At 50.7% G+C, this 19337-nt stretch overlaps 1 protein-coding gene across 2 annotated transcripts in view; it reads right to left on the bottom strand.

Moving 5' to 3' along the window:
- GALNT17 (polypeptide N-acetylgalactosaminyltransferase 17) overlaps positions 1–18098 on the bottom strand; it is a 513668-nt gene extending 495570 nt beyond the window's left edge. The window contains exon 1 of one of the 2 annotated variants that reach the window (XM_019715773.3): positions 17179–18098. In XM_019715773.3, coding sequence (XP_019571332.2) covers positions 17179–17416 — 238 coding nt within the window. In that variant the 5' untranslated portion in view covers positions 17417–18098. The remainder of the gene's footprint in view (positions 1–17178) is intronic. The other variant, XM_088796796.1, reaches the window with a different exon arrangement.
- Positions 18099–19337: the final 1239 nt, after the last annotated feature.

The raw sequence follows: 19337 nt of genomic DNA, 5'->3' as shown, positions 1-19337 counted from the left end.
CTCGCCTCTCAATCTACGCGACAAGTGTCTTCTGCGAGGGTTCCTGTGCCACATTAGTCTACAGGCAACTGACCACACAACACACAAAAACTTGATGGATAAGCCAGGGCCTTGAACCTTTTCCTCATTCACGGCCCAGCCACGTGACTTCAGGTGGCGGAGAAGAGAGGGAGCTACTTGCTCTAAATCTGAAAGAGAATCAGATTTTAATAAAATATCATCGACATAATGAAACAAGGCCACAGAGGATGGGTGATCCCACTGTGCCAAACCCTGGGCCACAAGCCCGTGGCAGATAGTGGGGCTGTGAGGTATCCTTGTGGAAGGACTTGAAAAGTCCACTGCCGCCCATCCCAAGTAAAAGCAAACTGCTCTTGACACTCGGGTGCAACGTCATTGGAGAAAAAAGCATTGGCCAAGTCCACTACATAGTGATATGTCCCCAGGCGGACAGTCAGACGATCCATTAAATCGTGAATTGAAGGCACTGCAGCATGCAAGGGTGGCGTCACCTTATTTAACTCCCTATAGTCCACAGTCATTCGCCAGGTCCCATCTGGCTTCTTCACAGGCCATACTGGGGAGTTAAAGGGACTGTGCGTTGGCCTCACAATATGTGCCTTGTCCAATTCCAATATTGTACGACCAGTCTCCTCCTTTCCTCCTGGCAGGCGGTACTGTCGCACTGTAACCATGTGCCAGGGCTGTGGCAACACTTGAGGAGGGTGGTGAGCATGCCCGCGTGTCACCGCTTTCACCACCCGGATCCGGAGACGGAACTCTCCTACCGACATCTGTAAGCTGAGGCCATATAGCACGTCCACCCCTAGAATATACTCCAAAACGGGGGAGACATAAACCTTGTAGGTACGAGGGGGAAGCCTTCCTATACCCAGCGGTAAGGAAACAGCTTTCACAGTCACAGTTTTTCCCCCATAGCCATCAATGCAGATTGCTGGTCCAGGGAACAGTTCTGGGTTCCCATAAACGAGACTGCAGTCTGCACCAGTGTCAACTAGGGCCAAAACCCTCTGCACATTAGAAGGGGACCAATATATGGACAGTTCCACGTGGGGCCTCCGGTCCCTGCTCATCCCCTCTGACCGGGTACCTTGGCCCCACCCCTAATCAAGCTGAAAGGAGTCGGCCTCAAGCGGCTGCATGAAGTCCTGGAGGGACACGGGTCGCACTTTCCCAGACTTCTCCTTTAGGCTTCCCCAGAATTGCTGTTCCGGACGCAACTGTTTCCAAAGTTCCAACAAGGGTGCCTTGGGTTGTCTATCTATCTTCTCCTGATCGACCCCTGCTGCGACGAGATCACGCCACATCTGTGCGCATGTTACCCTCTGAGGCCCGCCACCTCACCCCTTTACCTTTGATTTGGGCTTCCAGCTCTCAACTGCGTGGACCTCCTGTCTTAACTTCCTTCGCCTGCTGCTTTCAACATCGCCTAGGGTGGCCATGGCAGTTGTAACTTCATGGATCTGTTGCCCCACATAGGGTGTAAGAATGGCAACCAAGGATCCAAAAGCACTCTCAGGTGCAGTATCCAAAACCAAATCTCTCTTACTGGCTGTAAAAAGCTCATCATCCGGTCCCCGCATACTAAGGTTGAAAATAGCATATCTCATACCCAATTCATGGATGATTTGCGTAAGTTCCGTATATGACTGCCATGGACTCAGTGTCTGGCAGCTCGCCAGCCTGTCCCCATACTGTGCGTACTGCAGCAGTGAGCCACTCCATTAGAGAGTGGTTGCCCTGGTCTTGGGCCAACCTATGGCAGTTCTGTAACCTTTGTCAGAGGGACGGATGCACTGTCACAAAGGCTAGCTTTTCCATCTCGCCTGGGGAGCAGAGAATGCTGTCTGCTCCCTCATCCCATAAACGTAGTAGCCAAGCCGAGACTGGCTCTCCAGGGCGCTGTCTGTACTGCCTCCCTAGCTCCTGCAACTCAGTGGGAGTGTAAGGGGTGTAGGTTGTGAACTCAGTCACAGCTGGGTTGCCAGCAGCAACGCCCCTGGGACCCAAAGGTTGCTCACGTTTTGCTCTTTGCTTCAAGATTGGCTGGGCTTGGGGGTTGGGAGCTACATTGTCTCCACTCGCTTCCTCCACCTTTGCCTCAGAGTCTCCACTGTGGGGCCCCTCTTCTAACAGGTGGACCCCAGCTTCCAGCACCTCCAACCGGGACACCTGGTCCAGCACCTGGGCCATTTCATTAAGCGCATTTTCCATGTTGAGGCTCAAGGCCGTGAGGAACATCCAGCCCACATGGCCGGCTGTAGCCTTCTCCTCCTCCGGCAACCGCTCAGCCAGAGCCTGCAGGGCCCTCTCCACACTGGCTGGAGAGCCGTCCATGTCCTCCCACCCCTCCTTGGGGGTCCAACTCCTGAGAACAGTGGCCACCGGAGACCACACACTGTGTGGGGGCCACACATCCTCCTGCCCAGAGTCAGACTCCATTCCTACCTTGTCAGGATCTTGCTCACCGTGCCAGGTGTCTGAGTGGGTGGAGGTCTCCGTGGAAGATGTCCACAACCCTGGTAGCCTAAGGCCGTAGCAGATCACCAAAATGAAGGTGACGCCATCCATGGCCAAGAGGGTGGTGTGTCAGCTGGAGGCTTGAGTCTCCCAGGCCGACCACGCCTCCCGTTCCCGGTGTCGCTCCTCATGGGCCTCCCGAAGCTGGACTCTCACACGCACAAACCGCTCCACCATGCTTCGGTAGGTTTTGGCCGGCACCGTACCCTGCTTACGAAACTGAGCTTTTATGCGTGTAAACTGCTCCATTACCTTTCGGAGAGCTTCAGCTGACACCATACCCTGCTCGCTGCGCCATGTGTCGTGCGGGGTGGCCTGCGGGGTCTCAGCTCCCGCTTCTCACATAAGAACGCAGGATTTGGCTAGGCCAAAAAGGAACATCCATGGAGCCATAGGTAGGGGAGTCATACCACTATGGTCTCACTGGAGGCTGGATTCACATGACGTGCGACCTGCTGTCCGCTTTTCTGCCTGCCAACTGACCAACTCACCTTGACTCACCAACCAGCGCAGCCGCGGCAGTCATATCAGTGGCCAATTGGCTAACTGGTTATAGCTGACAGCCAACTAGCCACAGCCAACGGCCATCTACTACCCAAGCCAGCAGCTTTCCACATGAGGCCGAGAGCCTGGAAACTCCTCTCTGGGGCTCTGTCCCCACAGGCTTAAAAGAACAACTACATTTCTTTCGCTCCTGAATCTGCAATGTGGGCAGGGCTTGGGGTGGGGACAGACAGCTCATCTCTGCTCCACCTGGCACCTGGGAGAGGCCAAAGGCAGCAGTAGGGTAGGGTAGATTGAAGCTTGCTTGCTCACATGTCTGGCTCCTGCACTGGGAAGACAAAACACAGCTGGGAGCTGGTAGGACTGAGACTGCTTGGACACATCTATCTAAATACCTACCTAGACAGCTGGCTCTAGTGCTTACACGCACACTTCTCACTCTCCCTCTCTCCACATGGTCTCTCCACTAGGGTGGCCTCAGGGCAGCCCGACTTCCGACATGGTAGCTCAAGACTCCAAAGATGCATGTCCCCAGAGAGAGCATCGGGCAGAAATTCCATCGCCCTCTATAATCCAGCCTTAGAAGTCAGGCAACATCATTCCCATTGAATTCTATCCACCAGAAGAAAGTCACTAAGACCAGCCCGTAATAATCAATGGGAGGGGAATTAAACTCCATTTTTTGCTGGAAATAGTGTCAAAGAATTTGCAAATATGTTTTAAAACCACCACATCTAGGAAAATCATTTCTCATTCCTTTAGCTTGAACTTTTTATTGCTGCCAAAAGATGCAAATCTGACCAATGCTGGCCAGTCATTGTTTACATGAAAAGTCACTCTTTGAATCATTGACTCTACCTATCTGATGCATAAAATTACAAAACTTGAATACACTTTAGATCGTGTCTAGATTTCACTGGGGGAAAATAGAGTCCGGGTGGGAATAAATGTCTTGTTCCAAGGAGTAGTAATAGTTCTGTCCACCAATGCTACATTAATAAAACCATTCATCAACATTCTACTTACAGGACTGTTCAAAGTGTTCTACAAATATCACCTTGGACAGTCTTTATCATACTTACAGGAGCAGATGCCGTTTTCCAGATGGGCTGCCAAAATTCAAACTTTGGCTTGGCTTTTGTTAAGTAGCCAAAGGAAGTTTGAGATTTCATCTCTCTAACTTGAAAGCCCAAGCTCAGTCCATTGAATGGCACCCCCTGGAGGTCTACTGGTTAGGAAGGTCTCGCTGGGGTGGGTCAAAGTTGTACCTCTGGCTCTTGTCTGAAACTCAGTGCTATCAACTTCCTCTACTGAGGATTAGGTTTCAATAGAACCATCCCTGAGAGGTACCCACGAACGTACACACTAATGAAAATGTGCACTGTTAACACTAAGTCCTTTCTTGTGAAGAAGAGGAAGGATAGACCTGGATCCCCAGGGGCGTGGGGTTTTCGAGCGTGAAGAGGGAGCTGGAACACCCACCAAGCAGTGATGCTGGGGCACTACAAGCCCTTCACTGGCTGCAGTGGTGCCAAGCCAAGATCTGAGTGAGGAGGAAGAGGAAGGAGAAATGAGACCAGCGCAAGCCTCCCCAAGTCTCTTTGTGTACAGGCTACTGAAGAGCAGTAACAGGAAAGAGTTTAATTCAAACCACCCATTAGTAGCTACTGCTTAGCTTTTGTTTTTCCCCAAACTGCTTTGTGCAAGTAAACACAGCCCAAGGCTTCTTATTCTCTTCCTGAGTGTTCACCTTCAGCTATTAAAGGAAAAGGAAAAGCTCTTGAAAAGATATTTCATGAGATTTGTAATTTCAGCCCCTTTTTTTTAGATCTTGTGGATCAGTTCAATTGCAGGAGGATGGGAAGGCAGGAAAAGAGACTGAAGTGGATTTTAGAACAACTTGGCAAATTAGCAAAGTTTTTAACATCATTAAAGAGCTCTTAGATATTCTCCCCCAAACTACATTTTCATCTTGTGAATGTATTTCAGTAATTGCTTTAAAGGAAATTGTAGAACTTTGGCACAAACATAAATGTTTGCATGATTTAAAATGCAGTAGCAGCAAAGATCATGATTTTATTTTATTGCTAATTCTTAAACTACCCTTTTCGGTTTGTCTCATCTTGAAAAATGCCAGTTCCTATCAGCGAAGCTGTAGTAAAGACGATGCATATATTATTTACTTGTTTATAATTGCAAACAACTGAGCTATATTTCAATACTTAACCCTCAGCTCCAACTTAGAGCATAAGTAGGGGATGATTACAATCATTCCATCATTCTGTAATTAGAAAAATGGGACACTGCAACACAAGACTATTTTCTTAAAGGCAACAGCAGATCAGATAGAGAAGCTGGTCTAGAACCAGGTAGATTTCAATCTAACTACTTTACCTCACCTCACTTATTGTTTAGCTGAATCAGTATCTGCTGATCACATTAATCGAGGACAGAAACCTACAGTAGATAGACTGGCCTGTCACTAAGAAAGACAAGTGTTCCAGCTCTGCCTAATTTAATTAGTCAGGATAATTGACACTAGCTGCTGTAACGGATAAGCTGCAAAATCTCAGTGGCTTAACATAATGGTCCAATGCCAGAGACATTAAGACAGAGCTGGCGAGGGCTGTACTCTGCTCCATTGCTCCATGTAGTCATTCAGGGACTAAGGATCCTTCCATTTCATATGCCACCAAGAGGTAGACTCACGGCCACCACAAAAGATAAAGAAAGAATGCATGGAGGACCCCACAGGAGGTTATATGGGCCAGGCTTGACAGTAGCAAATATCATTTCCATTCATCTTCCATTGCCCAGAAGTCAGTTATATGGCCCCACCTAACTGTGGAGGAGGCTAAAGATTAGCTCTGTACCCAAGAGGAAAAGAAAATTCCATGGTGAACATAGCATTGTCTCTGCCACCCCAACTAGAACAAGGGTATTTCTACAACACCTGGTGTCAGCCTCCCTGATGCAGACCCTGATCTGCTATATACAATATCATAACAAAGCCTTGCCCCCTGACTTCTAGGAACTCCTAACTAAAGTTCTGCACTGCACACTCAACCCCAGGTCCATGGCATAGATCAGGATGGTGAACAGGAATGAGAAGAAGCCACTGGACCCAAAGGGCTTACCTTCCAGACATAAAGGAACCACACTGGCCATTTGCATCAGGTATAAGCTGGCACACAAGTTCTGAAGTCCCTCACACACACTTCTAGGACCTGGGCCCTCAGCTGGATGGCATGGATCCCATGAAGGGTTCGTATCTATTAAAAAAATGACCATCACAAGATTATACTGGATCTTACCCAATGAAAGCCACCATGATGCCAATAAAATGGATATACGATTGTAGGGAGGGCACAGGGCAGAGGCCAAGAACAAAGCTTGCCTGAGGCCTGCTCAGAGTTGCCCAAGGAAGACAAAATTAACAGTGTGTGCTTGTCAGCACTCCTGTTGTGCTTATTTCCTTGCAAATAAGAGCAAAGCCTTTTAATTAACTTAATATCAATTTCACTTTTCTCACATTTTGTTCTAATTATGGGATGGATTTAAAGCTCACACAGCATAATTTAGAGCCCTAGAATTAACAATTTTACAACTTTACACACTAGTAACTGCTAACCCTGAGGGCAGTGATGTTCCCTGCCACCATCCTGTCACTGCTTTCCAATGCTTGCCCCTCTCCAATCCCTGGACTGGCCACCAGGGCTTGTCAGGATTGAGTCCCTCACCCAGGAGTCAGGGAGTACCAACTTCACAAAGGAAGACCCGGAAAGGCAGCTGGTGGGTGTCTTTCTGGGTCATTCTCAGTCTATGGACAGTGATGATATCAGTTAGAAATGCCTGAGAGCTCTCACCTGAGCCCCAACTATTTGCTGCAGCCCCTACAGACATTTCCCGAACCAGAGCCAATGCTGTGGCTGGAGGGGCCCTTGGGGTTCTTATTATGATTGCATGAAGCACCTTTGAAAAAACAAGGTTATTACTCACAAGTCCTAAAGGGTACACTGCATGCCCCAGGCCACACAGCACGGTCACAGGTAGTGAGACAGAGAGTGGACCTAGGGCTCTGTCTTTACTGGGGTCAACAGTGGGGTGCCTAGGGTTTCACAGGTTTACTCTTTATCTGTGAATTTAAAACAAATACTGGGAATTGTAGTGCAAAAGAGGAAAAGGAAAAGCAGGGTCACTCATGTGGTCACTCAGGGCTTTCTCAAAGAAGAACTTCATGGGCGGTGGCCTGGCAATGTTTATTCAAAATGGACATCTATGAAATGGACACCTTGGCAGTCAGAAGCTTAATGTCAGGCACTCACATTACAAAGAAAAACAACAGTGTCTCTGGACAACTTATTTATTTGTCTGAGTTTCTGCTCCCTCATATGTAAAATGGGTATAACAGAATAAGTAGGTTTGATGTAAAACTCAGTAATGTGAAACACTTGATATGTATTAGATGCTCAGCACAAATATTACGCATGGTAAACTGTGGTAAACACGTATATGTAAGATAACATAATATATTTCATCAAATCTAAGATGCCTTCAACTGTAAGTTGCACCATTTTTATGTACTCATTAGGAAAACATGCTACCAACTAAACTGTGATACACCATTGATCATAAAATGAATCTCAATTTCAGAGATATAAAAATGTGCATCCAGCGTTGACAAAATATGGTTTTGTATATATGGTCGTTTCAATCTATGATATATCTTCAAGTCAAATCCAAGTTAACCAGAATACCCTATGACTTGGGCATTCTAGTTTATTCAATTTCTAGTTAACAGAGTCTTACTTCATGTTAATATTCATTAAAAATGTACTGTGGGTGTAGAGAGGAGGGCAGACACTATGGGTTCCTAATGCAAATACCATTCCTTCTCTCCTCTTTTGCCTCCATCATACTTACTTTCTCTAGAAAGCAACTATTTTCTTGAAGGTTGGTCATTTTCTGGACCACATATGGGAGCCTTCCCAGAGACACTTCTGGAAAAGATTTTCTTTTGTGATTAAATAATAGGAGTAAATGTGGCCAGTGATACAGTACTTCCTACCCTGTACAAAGATGCAATGACTGGAGCTACAGCAGCCATCTTGTAAGCATGAAGCACAGATCAAGAGAAATGACATTATAATATCATAATGACGTCACAATTCTGAACCAAGGCCAGTACCATTACTTACTGGCTTGTTAGGTGAGAACAAGTTACTTGCTGATGAATGGATTCCTAAATGACCTACAAAGGGATTTTTTAAATGAATGCAATCTATTCTGTTGCAAACTACATTTAAGCAATTCATTATAATGCAAGGCACAGATAAACAAAGCAGACCCAGACAAAGTACCTCGAAAACGCTGAAGAAGAAACAACTAATTCTGAGAAAGTGGCCGGGGAAGGTTTCAGGGAATAAAAGGTTTCTGAATTGGTCCTTGGAGAATGCAGGAGATTTTAATAACATGGGCGGAAGGGTGTTATTCATAATCTGATAGTCAGAGGACCGTAAAGTCACAGAGCTCTCATTTATACATGCATAAACTTTGGTTCCCAGAAACAGAGGAGAACTGGAACCCTGGTGTCCTGACTGTTAGTTCAGTGCTCTTTCCACTAGGGAGGGAGAACACCTAACAAGTTATGTATTACCATAAGACACCCCTCAGTGAACACTAATCACACAATGAGCCATTGTGACTGAGGCTGGGATGGAAGGAGGCCCTCGTGGAACCCTGCTCCCTATTAACTGTCAGCACACTCGTGTGCTGGTGTCTGGATGCGGCCGCCTGTAATTATGGCAGTGGTTTATTACTCATGCATGGCAAGGCTGAGGCTCTGCGATTAGCAATGACAGAGACATTATTAAAAGGGAAAACTTCTCTATCAGTGGCTAAGCCAATTGTCATCCACATGTCAGGACAGTCTAAAGACCTGTGAGAAGCAACACTAAAGGCAGAGAAAGGTCTTTCAGCCAAGTGAGTCCTGCATTTTGTTAAGTACTACAGGAATCAGGCAAGGAGGGAGGGAGGAAAGGGGAAGGAGGGCAGGAGGGAGAGAGAGAGACAGAGAGGGAGGGAGACAGGGAGGGAGGGAAGGTGAGGGAGGGAAGGAGGGAGGGAGGGAGAAGGGGAGAGAGGGAGGGAGGGCAGGGGAGGGAGGGAGACCCCCTGCTGGGTAGGGAGCTGTTCATGTCCCTCTTTGCAGCTCATCCCCTCTGGTCAATAGCCACCCCATGGGAAGTTAGCTCCCCTGAACTTCTGGGTTCCACCTTCGGGCCCATCAGCAGCTGCTCAGGAAGCAGGCCCTGCCCTGCAACATGGCATTCCAGCAGAATCCAGAAGGGGCAGGGGGACCCAGATGCCTGGCAGTGGCCCCACAAGGCAGACCCATGTGGCCACTGCAGCAACCACAGCTGGGACAAAGCTTGGTCTGGAGCAAACAACTCCTCTGCCCTCACCACTGCGGCCTCCCTCAGAAATCCCTCCAGCTCACCCACCTCCTCTTGGGCTCAGGAAGTCATGGGGAACAGAAAGTGAGACCCATCATCAGGGGCTGGATAAGCTTGGGCCCAGCTTAACCTGCAGAGCCAGGGTCAGGGCGCCAACCCTGCCTGGAGGGAACTTTCCTTGGGAATAAGCTGATTAAGGCATCACTGGGTGGATGGGGGAAAAGACACAGAGGTGAGTACCCTGGGAGTGCTGGCAGGGATTCCTGCCAGCTCACCATGGGCAGGGCTGTCTCGGCTGAACACAGAGGGACAGACCCACCAGGAGCTAGAGAAAGGGTGTGGCTGGGCGGCCGATGCCCCCACGAAGTTGGGGGTGTGGCAAGCTGGCGGGAAGCATTCAGGTCAGAGCTTCTGAGGGCTGATTCAGATTTTCCAAAGGAGCAATTCCAGATGCTAACTCTTAGCTCGAGACGTGGCCAAGTAGGGGGCTCTGAAGGTGCACTAGATCACTGACGGTCGGAGGCTGGCTGAACCCTGAACCAGAGGCAAGGCTGGGCCAGTGATGTCAGCACTTTATACCTAGGCCTGAGTTCTAACCCACTTTCCCACCTACCAGTGCATACACTGAACCCCAATATCAGATCCCCAGGTGGTCTCACTACCTGTCTTCTGTGATCCATGAGTCAAATTGCTGAGTGCTGTTCAACACTCACTGGCTAAGCACCTACTGTGTACCAGTTCAAGCCTCACCATTTCCATATGCATTCTAGTATTCTTCTGGGAACTTCTGGTAAAACTACAAACCTATCGTTCCAGCTAGACCACAATGTCCATTTGGGCATGATACTGCAATCCCGGCATCGAGTCCCGCCTGGCTGTGGGGACGTGGTCACTCCAGATGTGAATGACGGATGTGTGTATGACGGGACTAGACACGTACAAACTGCCATTTCTTCTCCTGGGCCTCACAAGTGATCACCCAAAGGCACCATCTTACAAGGAGGCAGAGGAGGGGGAGGAAGAAAGGAGAAGGAAGAAGGAAACAGAGTCCAGCCTCAAACACGCATGAACAGAGAAGGACCCCGAGTTAATTCAGAGTCCAAGCAAGTCACAATGAGAAGGGCCTCCTCTTACCCCTCGAGATTCCCGTCACTGATAACAACCACCACACTCTGCCACGACGCAGCGCTGGCTGCTCACGCATCCATTCCAGAAAGATTTGCTAAGCACCTACTGTGAGCCATGCAGTTCTCAGCATCAGTGATACGATGGGGAGCAGGCAAGCAAGGTCCCTTCCTTCAAGGAGTTGGCCTTCTCCCAGAGGTCACACATCAGGCCCCATGGCTCTTGCTGGATATTTGAATCCCAATTCATCCTGACAGAACAACCCTGCTTTACAGTTGAGAGGTGAAGTGATTTGCCTAAGGTCACACAGCTAATAAGTGACAGAGTACACACCAAAGCCAGGCTGTCTGACACCCAGTGAACAACCATCCTGCTAATATTACATCCTTACAGACTAGGAGGACATTTAATTTTAGGTTCTCTCTCCATCTGACGTGGGCCTCTCTGTGCCTGCATTCCTTCTTCCCCTTGTCAGCTCTAATTCCTGTCCACAAAGGAAACTCCTGATTTGGCAACACCAAAGGTCAGGGGGTTGGATTTCCTTCTCGAGAATGACACAGGCAGCCTCTCCTGGATACCACTGGGCTGGGCAGACAGCAGCTCCCCCACTGGCAGGGTGTCTGTCCCACACACCAGCCAACACAGATGGGCCTGCATCTAAGGGCTGCCCAAAAACTGCACCTCCTCTCTCCAGAAGGGGCCAGCTGCCCCCGGAGCTATCAGCCCATTGGAGGGGAAGGAAGTGAGCCCGCCTCCAGCTCCCAGGCCCTGGCTTCACTCACCAGGCCTTGCCCACCCCGGCCCCTGGCTGTGCAGAGTCCTGCAGAGCACATGGTGGCGCTCATGGCCCTGGCGTCCCGCGGACACTCACTGCAGCCATGGGTCTTCACGCCAACATCTGCCCTCTGCTTTTCGCCCTTACCTCCTTCCCATAGGAAATGTTGGCGCCATCCAGCTCTGTAGGTTATACGAGCACATCAATATCCCGGAGGCAGGAAAGATGCAACGGGTGCAGGCCAGCTCTGGCACCCAGGAAGACACGCCTCCAAACGCCATCCCTCTCTTTCCGACCCCAACTTGGAGGACTATAGAGCAAATCTCTGCCTCTGTTCCTATCTGCTGGCTTTGCCTATGTGTCAGACTGGGTGGACCGCACTTAAGTTATTTGGGGATGTTTTGGTTTTCTGGAACTCACATTCCAGCCTCATCTGCCTGTGTGGCTTGGGGGCAGGACTAGGACAGGTAATTTTGACTTCTCTCCATTCCCACAAAGATTTTCAATTTCTTCAAGCAACCCTGATTCTATTCAATATCCTTCTGAAATCTAAATTTGGTACCTAACCTGAATCAACTGCATTTCTACTTATGACAGAGATGCCCTGGGCTTACAGAACAGTGACATGCATCCTTCCGATTCATTGCACAGGGGCTCTGATGAGGGCCATGGTCACCAGCCAGAGCTCAGGGCTTGCATGGGACAGGTGAAACACCACACCCCTCCCCAGTCTTCACCCTGACTCATCAAGAGGGTGCTGGACTGGGGAAAAGTACCCTGCTATTCAGGAATCTTCGCTCTGCCCTTCACTGGCCATGTCATGTAGGCTAAATCACAGTATCTGTTTCTCACCTTCCTCAGCTCTAAAAATGAGAGAAACAAATAACTTCCTCAGGTGGTGACAGAAAGCCAAAAGTCATGCACAGAATTACATGTGAATTCTAACAAGAAACCTGTCTGTCCCTAAGCCCGTTTTCCTAATGCTGGTACAAAACCACCATGTCTCCATTTAAAAATATATTTTCTTCTGTATGATTCTTTTTCAGATTTACCAAATTTTCTACAATAAATATAAATTAACTTCATTCTATGAAAAAGGAATATAAAACCATATTTCTGTCATAAAATTACATATTCAAAGAAAACATACCAAAACATGCCAGTCCCTAACCTGACTGACTGCTTCACTTCCAAGCTCCTCAGAAGGATCTAGTGTCCTTCAGTCTGGAAGGTAAAGAACCAGCACAGCCACAAGAGGGTAGAGGCAAGACAGCTTCCTCACACTCAGTCCCCCCAGCTATGTCTTTCCAGCCCCTTCCCCCACCATATCCACCCAATCCAACATAGGCTTTACAGTGTGGAGGTTATTTCCTCTGTGGCTATCAATCCCTTCCTAAAACTAGCTCCCATCCAATTAATCAACCAATAAACCTTAGGTGCCCACATTACGTGCAAGGTGCTATGGCAGATGCTGACAGACAGAGGTGGTATTAAAAAGTCCAAAATAGGATCAAGCCCCTAAAAAGCCTACAGTCCAATTCTGGACTCAAAAGATAAACCCATGGAGGCACTAGAATATAAGCCATGGGTACAAAACATCACTGGACAACAAAGCCTCACACAACTCCAAGCAGAAAGAGCTCTGAGCCTGTGGCCTGGCACAACTTGCCCATCTCCAGGCAGTAACCTTGAGCCAAGCTTTAAAGGAAGGGTGACTGCAGAAAGGCGCAAGAAGATCAAACCTGAATACCTAGTACTTCTCAAAAACGGGGGTTCAAATATGGAGTCTACGATCTAAAGGTAAATGTGAGGTATTTCAGCACGTCCATCAGTCCAGCTCAAGGAGGCAGAGGACACTGGGCACAGAGACACTGAGAAACCAGAGGCAGGACACTGTGTTAAAGAATACCACCACAAAGCTCAAGGTCAGCAGTGGGGCCTCATGGAAAGAATGGAAGACCACATACAAGAGAGAGTGGAGGGAATACACTAACTCATCTCTGCGTGCTCTCCTTCACACCAGAATCTTCATTGCCTCTTTAAAATGTCCTCTTCAGCCTGGATTACGAAAAACAAAAAATAACAACTACAACCTGTAACTGTTTTCAAGAGGCAGCATACAGGACCTTGGCACTGAGAGTCTTGGCACAGAGGCCAGTTTGGAGGCAGTCTGGGTCACTCAGGGCCCCTAACACAGGGGTCCCTCTGAGGACACCCAAGGAAACCTGTCTCATGAATAAGAGAGCACTAGAATGGCTGTGCTCACAGCCAGGGAGGTAGAACCTTCCAGGGTCCCTGTTGATGGAATTTCATAAGAGTCCAGAGGAAAGGTTGGTGAAATGTGAGCAACCTTTAAAATGCCAGCAACAACTTTGCAACTAAGGGGTTGGACCCGTGGCCTTCTTCTTACTGTATGCCCAGTGTCCAGCTCTCCCAGGCCGTCCACAATCCTGAGGAATAAAGAGTGCCAAGGTCAAGGTTTCCTTCTCCTCCTCCAGTAGCAGGGGATGGAGACAGGCTGCAGAGCAACTCCAGGTCCCATCTCCCAGGTACCAGGAGATCTCTCCGCCCTCTGCCGCCCTCCTGCTGCAGCAGGTGGCCCCTGCAGGCCTAGCACATCAACAGGTGGGACACATATTATAGAAAACAAGCACAGGCGAAGGTGGGAATGCTGGGGGGTGGGGTAGAGAAGGGTGGGTCCTCTCCATTTCACCACTTGTCCCTGTTCTCTTCCTCAGGTTTCATGTCACTACAAATTACACTCTGTGGCCAGGAAAATAGCATCTACCTAGTTGCAGCTTGAATTCCTGGCTTGCCCAGGATGAGCTCTCAACCCAGCCTTCCTGCCAGTTTCTCCTCAGAGGCTACAAGAAAACTCAGCCTTCCATGTGCCCTACCCAATCAGTGTCAAGGGCCACACACTCCCACTCCCCCAGGGAATCCCTTGCACAGCAGAAGCCTACACAGGGAAAGAAGACAGCCCCCCAGCCCAGCTGAAGCAAGCTCTGGGCTTCTCAGAAGTCCCCACCCCGCCCCTACAGGCTGGCATTGGCAGGCAAACGTCTTTTTCTCTGCTCTGCTTGGTGTAGGCAATAGAAGGCAGTAAACCATGGGAAAGGCCACAAGCTTGTCAGAGATGCCAAGTGTACGCCCTCACCCTACCCCAGATGTACTGAATCAGAAACTCTGGGACTGGGGCCCTCCCTGTGACTCTGATGCACACCAAAGATTGAGACAGGCTGGGTCAGCAAAGAGCCTCAATTCTGGAACCAGACTGTCCAAGTTCAATTCCCAGCTCTACCACCCCTGGCTGAGTGACTGTAAGCAAACTACTATTGGAGGGTAGAGGGGCAGGAGTAATAGCATCTATCTCCTAGGACTGCTGTAAAGACTAAGTGAATCCCTGCATGTCTGTAGCACTTAGTAAATATCATTCATAATTTTATCATTCCTATTTGGAGCATTTGGGGGTATGTGACTATGTTATATTTAGCTTCCTAATTGAAACCAATATGAAAACAACTTGTGTCCCTGAGTGCAGCCTGACGGAGAGAAAACCCAGGCTGTCCTGTACTCTCTTTTGGGTTCTATGGGTACATCTGTCGTGCGGGGCGGCCTGTGGGGTCTCTGCTCCCGCTCCCTGCACAAGAACACAGGACATGGTGAGGCCAAAAAGGAACACCCACGGAGCCATAGGTAGGGGAGTCATAGCACGATGGTCTCACTGGAGGCTGGGTTCACACAACATGCGACCTGCTGTCCGCTTTGCTGCCAACCGACCGACTCTCCTCCACTCTCCTTGACTCTCTTCCTCTCTCCTCCACTCCCCAAAGTAGCCGCGGCAGTTATATTAGTGGCCATTGGCTCAATGGTTACAGCTGACGGCCAACCAGCCACAGCTGACGGCCATCCACTACCCGAGCGAGCACCTTTCCACGTGAGGCCGAGAGCCTGGAAACTGCTCTCTGGAGCTCTGTCCCCACAACATCTATGGCAGGTATCTGTCAATAAGACCCATCCATAGGCTTCGAAATCCCACAGAAACAAATTCTGGGTTTTGTTTCTTTCTATGCCTTGGTTTTTTTGACACTCAGAAGAGCTCCCTCCCAACCCTCACAGCAGCCTGCTCCGACAGCCAGGCCATGCTACCTGCGAGATGGCAGGTTCCTGCTGCAGATACAAGTCCAAGGCATCCCCAGGACACTTGCTGAATGACATGGAGAAGGCCAAGGGATCCTTTCAGAGGGTGCTCGGATATCTGACCACATCCTACCCAGAAGGACCCGGAAGGACCCAGAAGGGATCATTGGAGAGCAGAAAGAGAACAGTTGGGTGTCATCATTCTCCCTGCCACCAGCCTGGTCTCGCTCTGTAATGCAGGGAAAACAGCTGAGTGGGGTCCTCCTAACGTACAACCTTCCTGTCATCAAGCTTAATACTCCTTATAATTAGAAGGAGACGGTAGATAGAGGTTGTCAAGAACATGGGCTCTGTGGTCAACCAGAACATGTGGTTCTGATTCCAGACTCTACCACTTAGGAGAAGCAGGATACCAAGCAACCTAGTTAACTTCTCTAAGCCTCTTTTTCTCGTGTCTGATATGGGCATGGAATGGACCCACCTGGACTGGTGTGAACATTCAATGACCTAATTCACTTATAACATCTCTGCCCAGTGTCTGGCACACAGGAAGAATTCCAGCAATTATTAGTATCTTTATCTTTATGATTACCTGTAATTCTGGAACTACCATGAGAACCATGAGTTGGAAGCTCAGGAAGGGAAGTGGCAGCCTTGGATCTGCCTTGGATACCGGCCGTAGAGACCCTGGAGAGCTGCCTGCACTCCAATAAGGAATTCTCAATCTGACCTTGGGGATAGCAAGTGTCCACTGACCTATCAGTCCCTGGACCAGCTGGGACCATGGTACATTAAGTCTCCCTCTTCTCCTGAAGCACTGAGGAGAACATTTTAGATGGGACAGATTCTGACAACTGTCAGTACAGTAAGTCCTCACTTAACCTCATGATAAGTTCTGTGACTTTAGGAAGACTAGTATAAGGAAACTAGTTTTACCACAGGCTAATTGACATTAGCAAGAGTTAAGTTCCTGCAGAATCTCATCAACGTTACAAGGAAATTAAGTTGAACGAACAGAAGTTATAAAGACCTGCTGTAATTGGATGGCACACATCTCTTTACAACACGGTAAAAACCTGCTTCCCCAACCCATCTGAGAACTTTAGCATCGCCCTCAGGCAGCTCTCTGGGGGAAACCGGGCATGTTTTTAATAGCAGCCTCCATCTAGGCTGCGGGAAGGAAGGAGTCCTCGTTATTAGCTGTGCAGCCCGCCTCTCCAACTTATTCCCGAAGCGCATTAGCTTCAGACCTGAGGCCTTCACCCTGCAGACATTTAAGCCCACTGATGTCCCTCCCTGTCGGACCGCAACAAACGCTACGCTGTAAGAGCTATTTCCTCCCTCTAAGAAGGCCTGCGCCTCCAGTCCCATTTGGCCACGCGACTCGTTTCTGAACTTGCGATGGAGTCGCCAGGTATGATTCCTGCACTCGGGGACCAGGAGTCAGCTGTACTGACATGTTTCCACAATAAAAGCAAACTTACAGCTGGGCACAGAAAAGAGTCAGGCAATTCTTTCCAGCAGCCCCCGGAGGGAGGGAAAGAGGGAGCGCGCAGGAACCAGGAGGTGCTGGCTCCCCAGCACCGCGCAGGGCCCCGGGGTTTACCGAGCCCGGTCGGCACCCGCGCGCGTCCTTACCATTCAGTTGCCGGTAGACGATGTCCTCCAGCAGCGAGAGGCGCTTCAGGACCGCATCCTGTATGGGGCTGGCGCTGTGCGCGCTGAGGTTGGCCGCCTCGGCGCGCGGTCGAATCTCGTGGAAGGCGTCTCCGCTGCGCACCGCGATGGGCCGGCACTTGGCCAGAAAGAGCACAAAGCCGGCCACCGCGATCAAGTTCAACACCAGCAACACTTTGACTCTTCTCAGTGAAGCCATCAAACACGCCCGGCCGGCCCTCGTCCCGGACCCGCGCCTCCTCCGGCTCTGGCGAGGCGCGGGGCAGCCCGGGGCAGTGCGAGCCTCACACTCCGAACGGCCGGCAAGGATTCCAGCCGCTCCCGACCCCACAGCGCAGATGTTCCGGCAGCAGAGACGCTTGGGAGAGCAAGATGCTCAGGAGGAGAGCAAAAGCATTCACATGGAAGCCCTGGATCTGTAGAAGTGCTCCCCAAGATGCCTGCTCAGTCCACAGTGCGCAGCCCCTGCCAGGCGCCTCGGCTTCTCCACGAAGGGCCGAGGGCCTCTCCTTCGCACCAGCAAGTGGTTCGCCGCTGGCCCTCGGGCCGCCAGGAGCGGGGCTACGGGAGCAGTGGACCTCGGCGCCTGAAGGGCCGGCAAGAGGGGCTGCCCTGGTGCCGGGACGAGAGCGGCGCGCAGGTGTCGGGTTCAGGGTTCGTTGCCTGCCCGCGGTGGAGCGTGCCGCGCCTCGGGCAGCACAGCCACCACCCTAGTCCACAAGCGGCCGTCGCGGCGCGGGATCCGCGGTCTTTAGCCGAGGACCCGCTCCCTGGGGCGAGCGTCTTTGTTCCGCTCACCGACCCGCTCCATCACGCGGGGCAGAGGGAAAGCCCGCACCCGGTGCCCGCATCCTCTCAGCTCCGCAGTCTTGCTTAAGTCTCAATTACTCTCAAAGTGGGGGCAACACTAGGGGACGGACGACGGGGCAGAGCGCGACGTCCTCTCCGCCCTTCTTACCGGGGGACACCCCACCCCGCGCCAAACTCACCAGCGCGCACAGCGTCGTGGGCTCCGGGACACGTTCCAAGTCCCAACACCACGCAGTGAGCCTTCGGGGCCTGCGGGTGACACTGGCCTCCCTCCCTGCTAGAGCGTCGGGAGGCTGGCCGGAAGGAGGAATCGGACCTCAGAAGTCACAGCAGTTCTCTACGATCCTCCGAAAACGTCGCGGGGAGCGCGGCGGGCGGGACGCGCGCAGCGCACCCCCCCACTCACAAGAACTGGGAACGCCGCTCGTCCCGCGCCCCAAGGAGCCAAACGCCGAGTCTCCTAATTGGCGGACGCAGTGAGACCGCCGCTGCGGCACCAAGAGCCCATACAGCCCCGGCGCTGGAGAGCCCTGAAGGGACGCGAAGGTGGCGGCGGGGCGCGGCCCGAGGGGACCGGCTGCAGCGCCAGCTCCGCCGCCGCCGCCCCTGACCACCCCCTCCCCGTAAGCCTGTCGGCCGCCGCCACCCGCAGGCTGCCCAGCGCACAGCTCCCCGGCTCGCCGGCTCGTGCGCGCGCACCCGGAAAGGTGGGGGCGCCGAGAGAGCAGGCACCGCGCGGGATGAGGGCAGTCAAGTCATGTTGGCTGCTACGGGCGTTGGAGGGACGCTTTGGTTCTCAGCACTCCCGAAGCGGGTGGGTTTGTTCCATCCTCGTAGGCGATGAAGACATCCCTTTCTGTGAGCTCGCAGCTCCGCTTTGCGTGGCCGGGAATGGCTAGAGGGAAAATCTGGCCTGGAGACTCGGATTCTGTTACTATGGGAGCCAGGCCGGGCGTTAGTGAGTTCCCTCCGTGTGAGAATTCTAACCGTCCAAGTCACAGTTTCTGTGTTCACCCACACCTCTATACGCCTTTTATTATAAGAAGCATACTTTGGCTCCTGGATTTCCATGATCTCTTCCTCTTCTCAAAACCAGGAGCTGAAAATGCTGGAATTGAAAGCCCCTCCTTGATCCATTTAATTCCTTGGGCCTAAAAAAGAAACCAGGCTGCCAACTGATGAAGACCTTGCAGTACAGCCCAATGAATCTGGTGACTGCCACCACTTTGTTTCGATCTCATTAAAGTTTCTGTTTGGTTTTGTTGCTTATTTATTATTTTAAACATTAATTTTTAACATAGGAAAGTGTA

Source organism: Rhinolophus sinicus, chromosome 3 (assembly GCF_057876585.1).
Source record: "Rhinolophus sinicus isolate RSI-liver-muscle chromosome 3, RSI-T2T, whole genome shotgun sequence".
In the NCBI taxonomy this organism is placed as follows: Eukaryota; Metazoa; Chordata; class Mammalia; order Chiroptera; family Rhinolophidae; genus Rhinolophus; species Rhinolophus sinicus.
The sequence above is the reverse complement of the archived record's forward strand: the minus strand, read 5'-3'. Positions and strand labels throughout refer to the sequence as shown.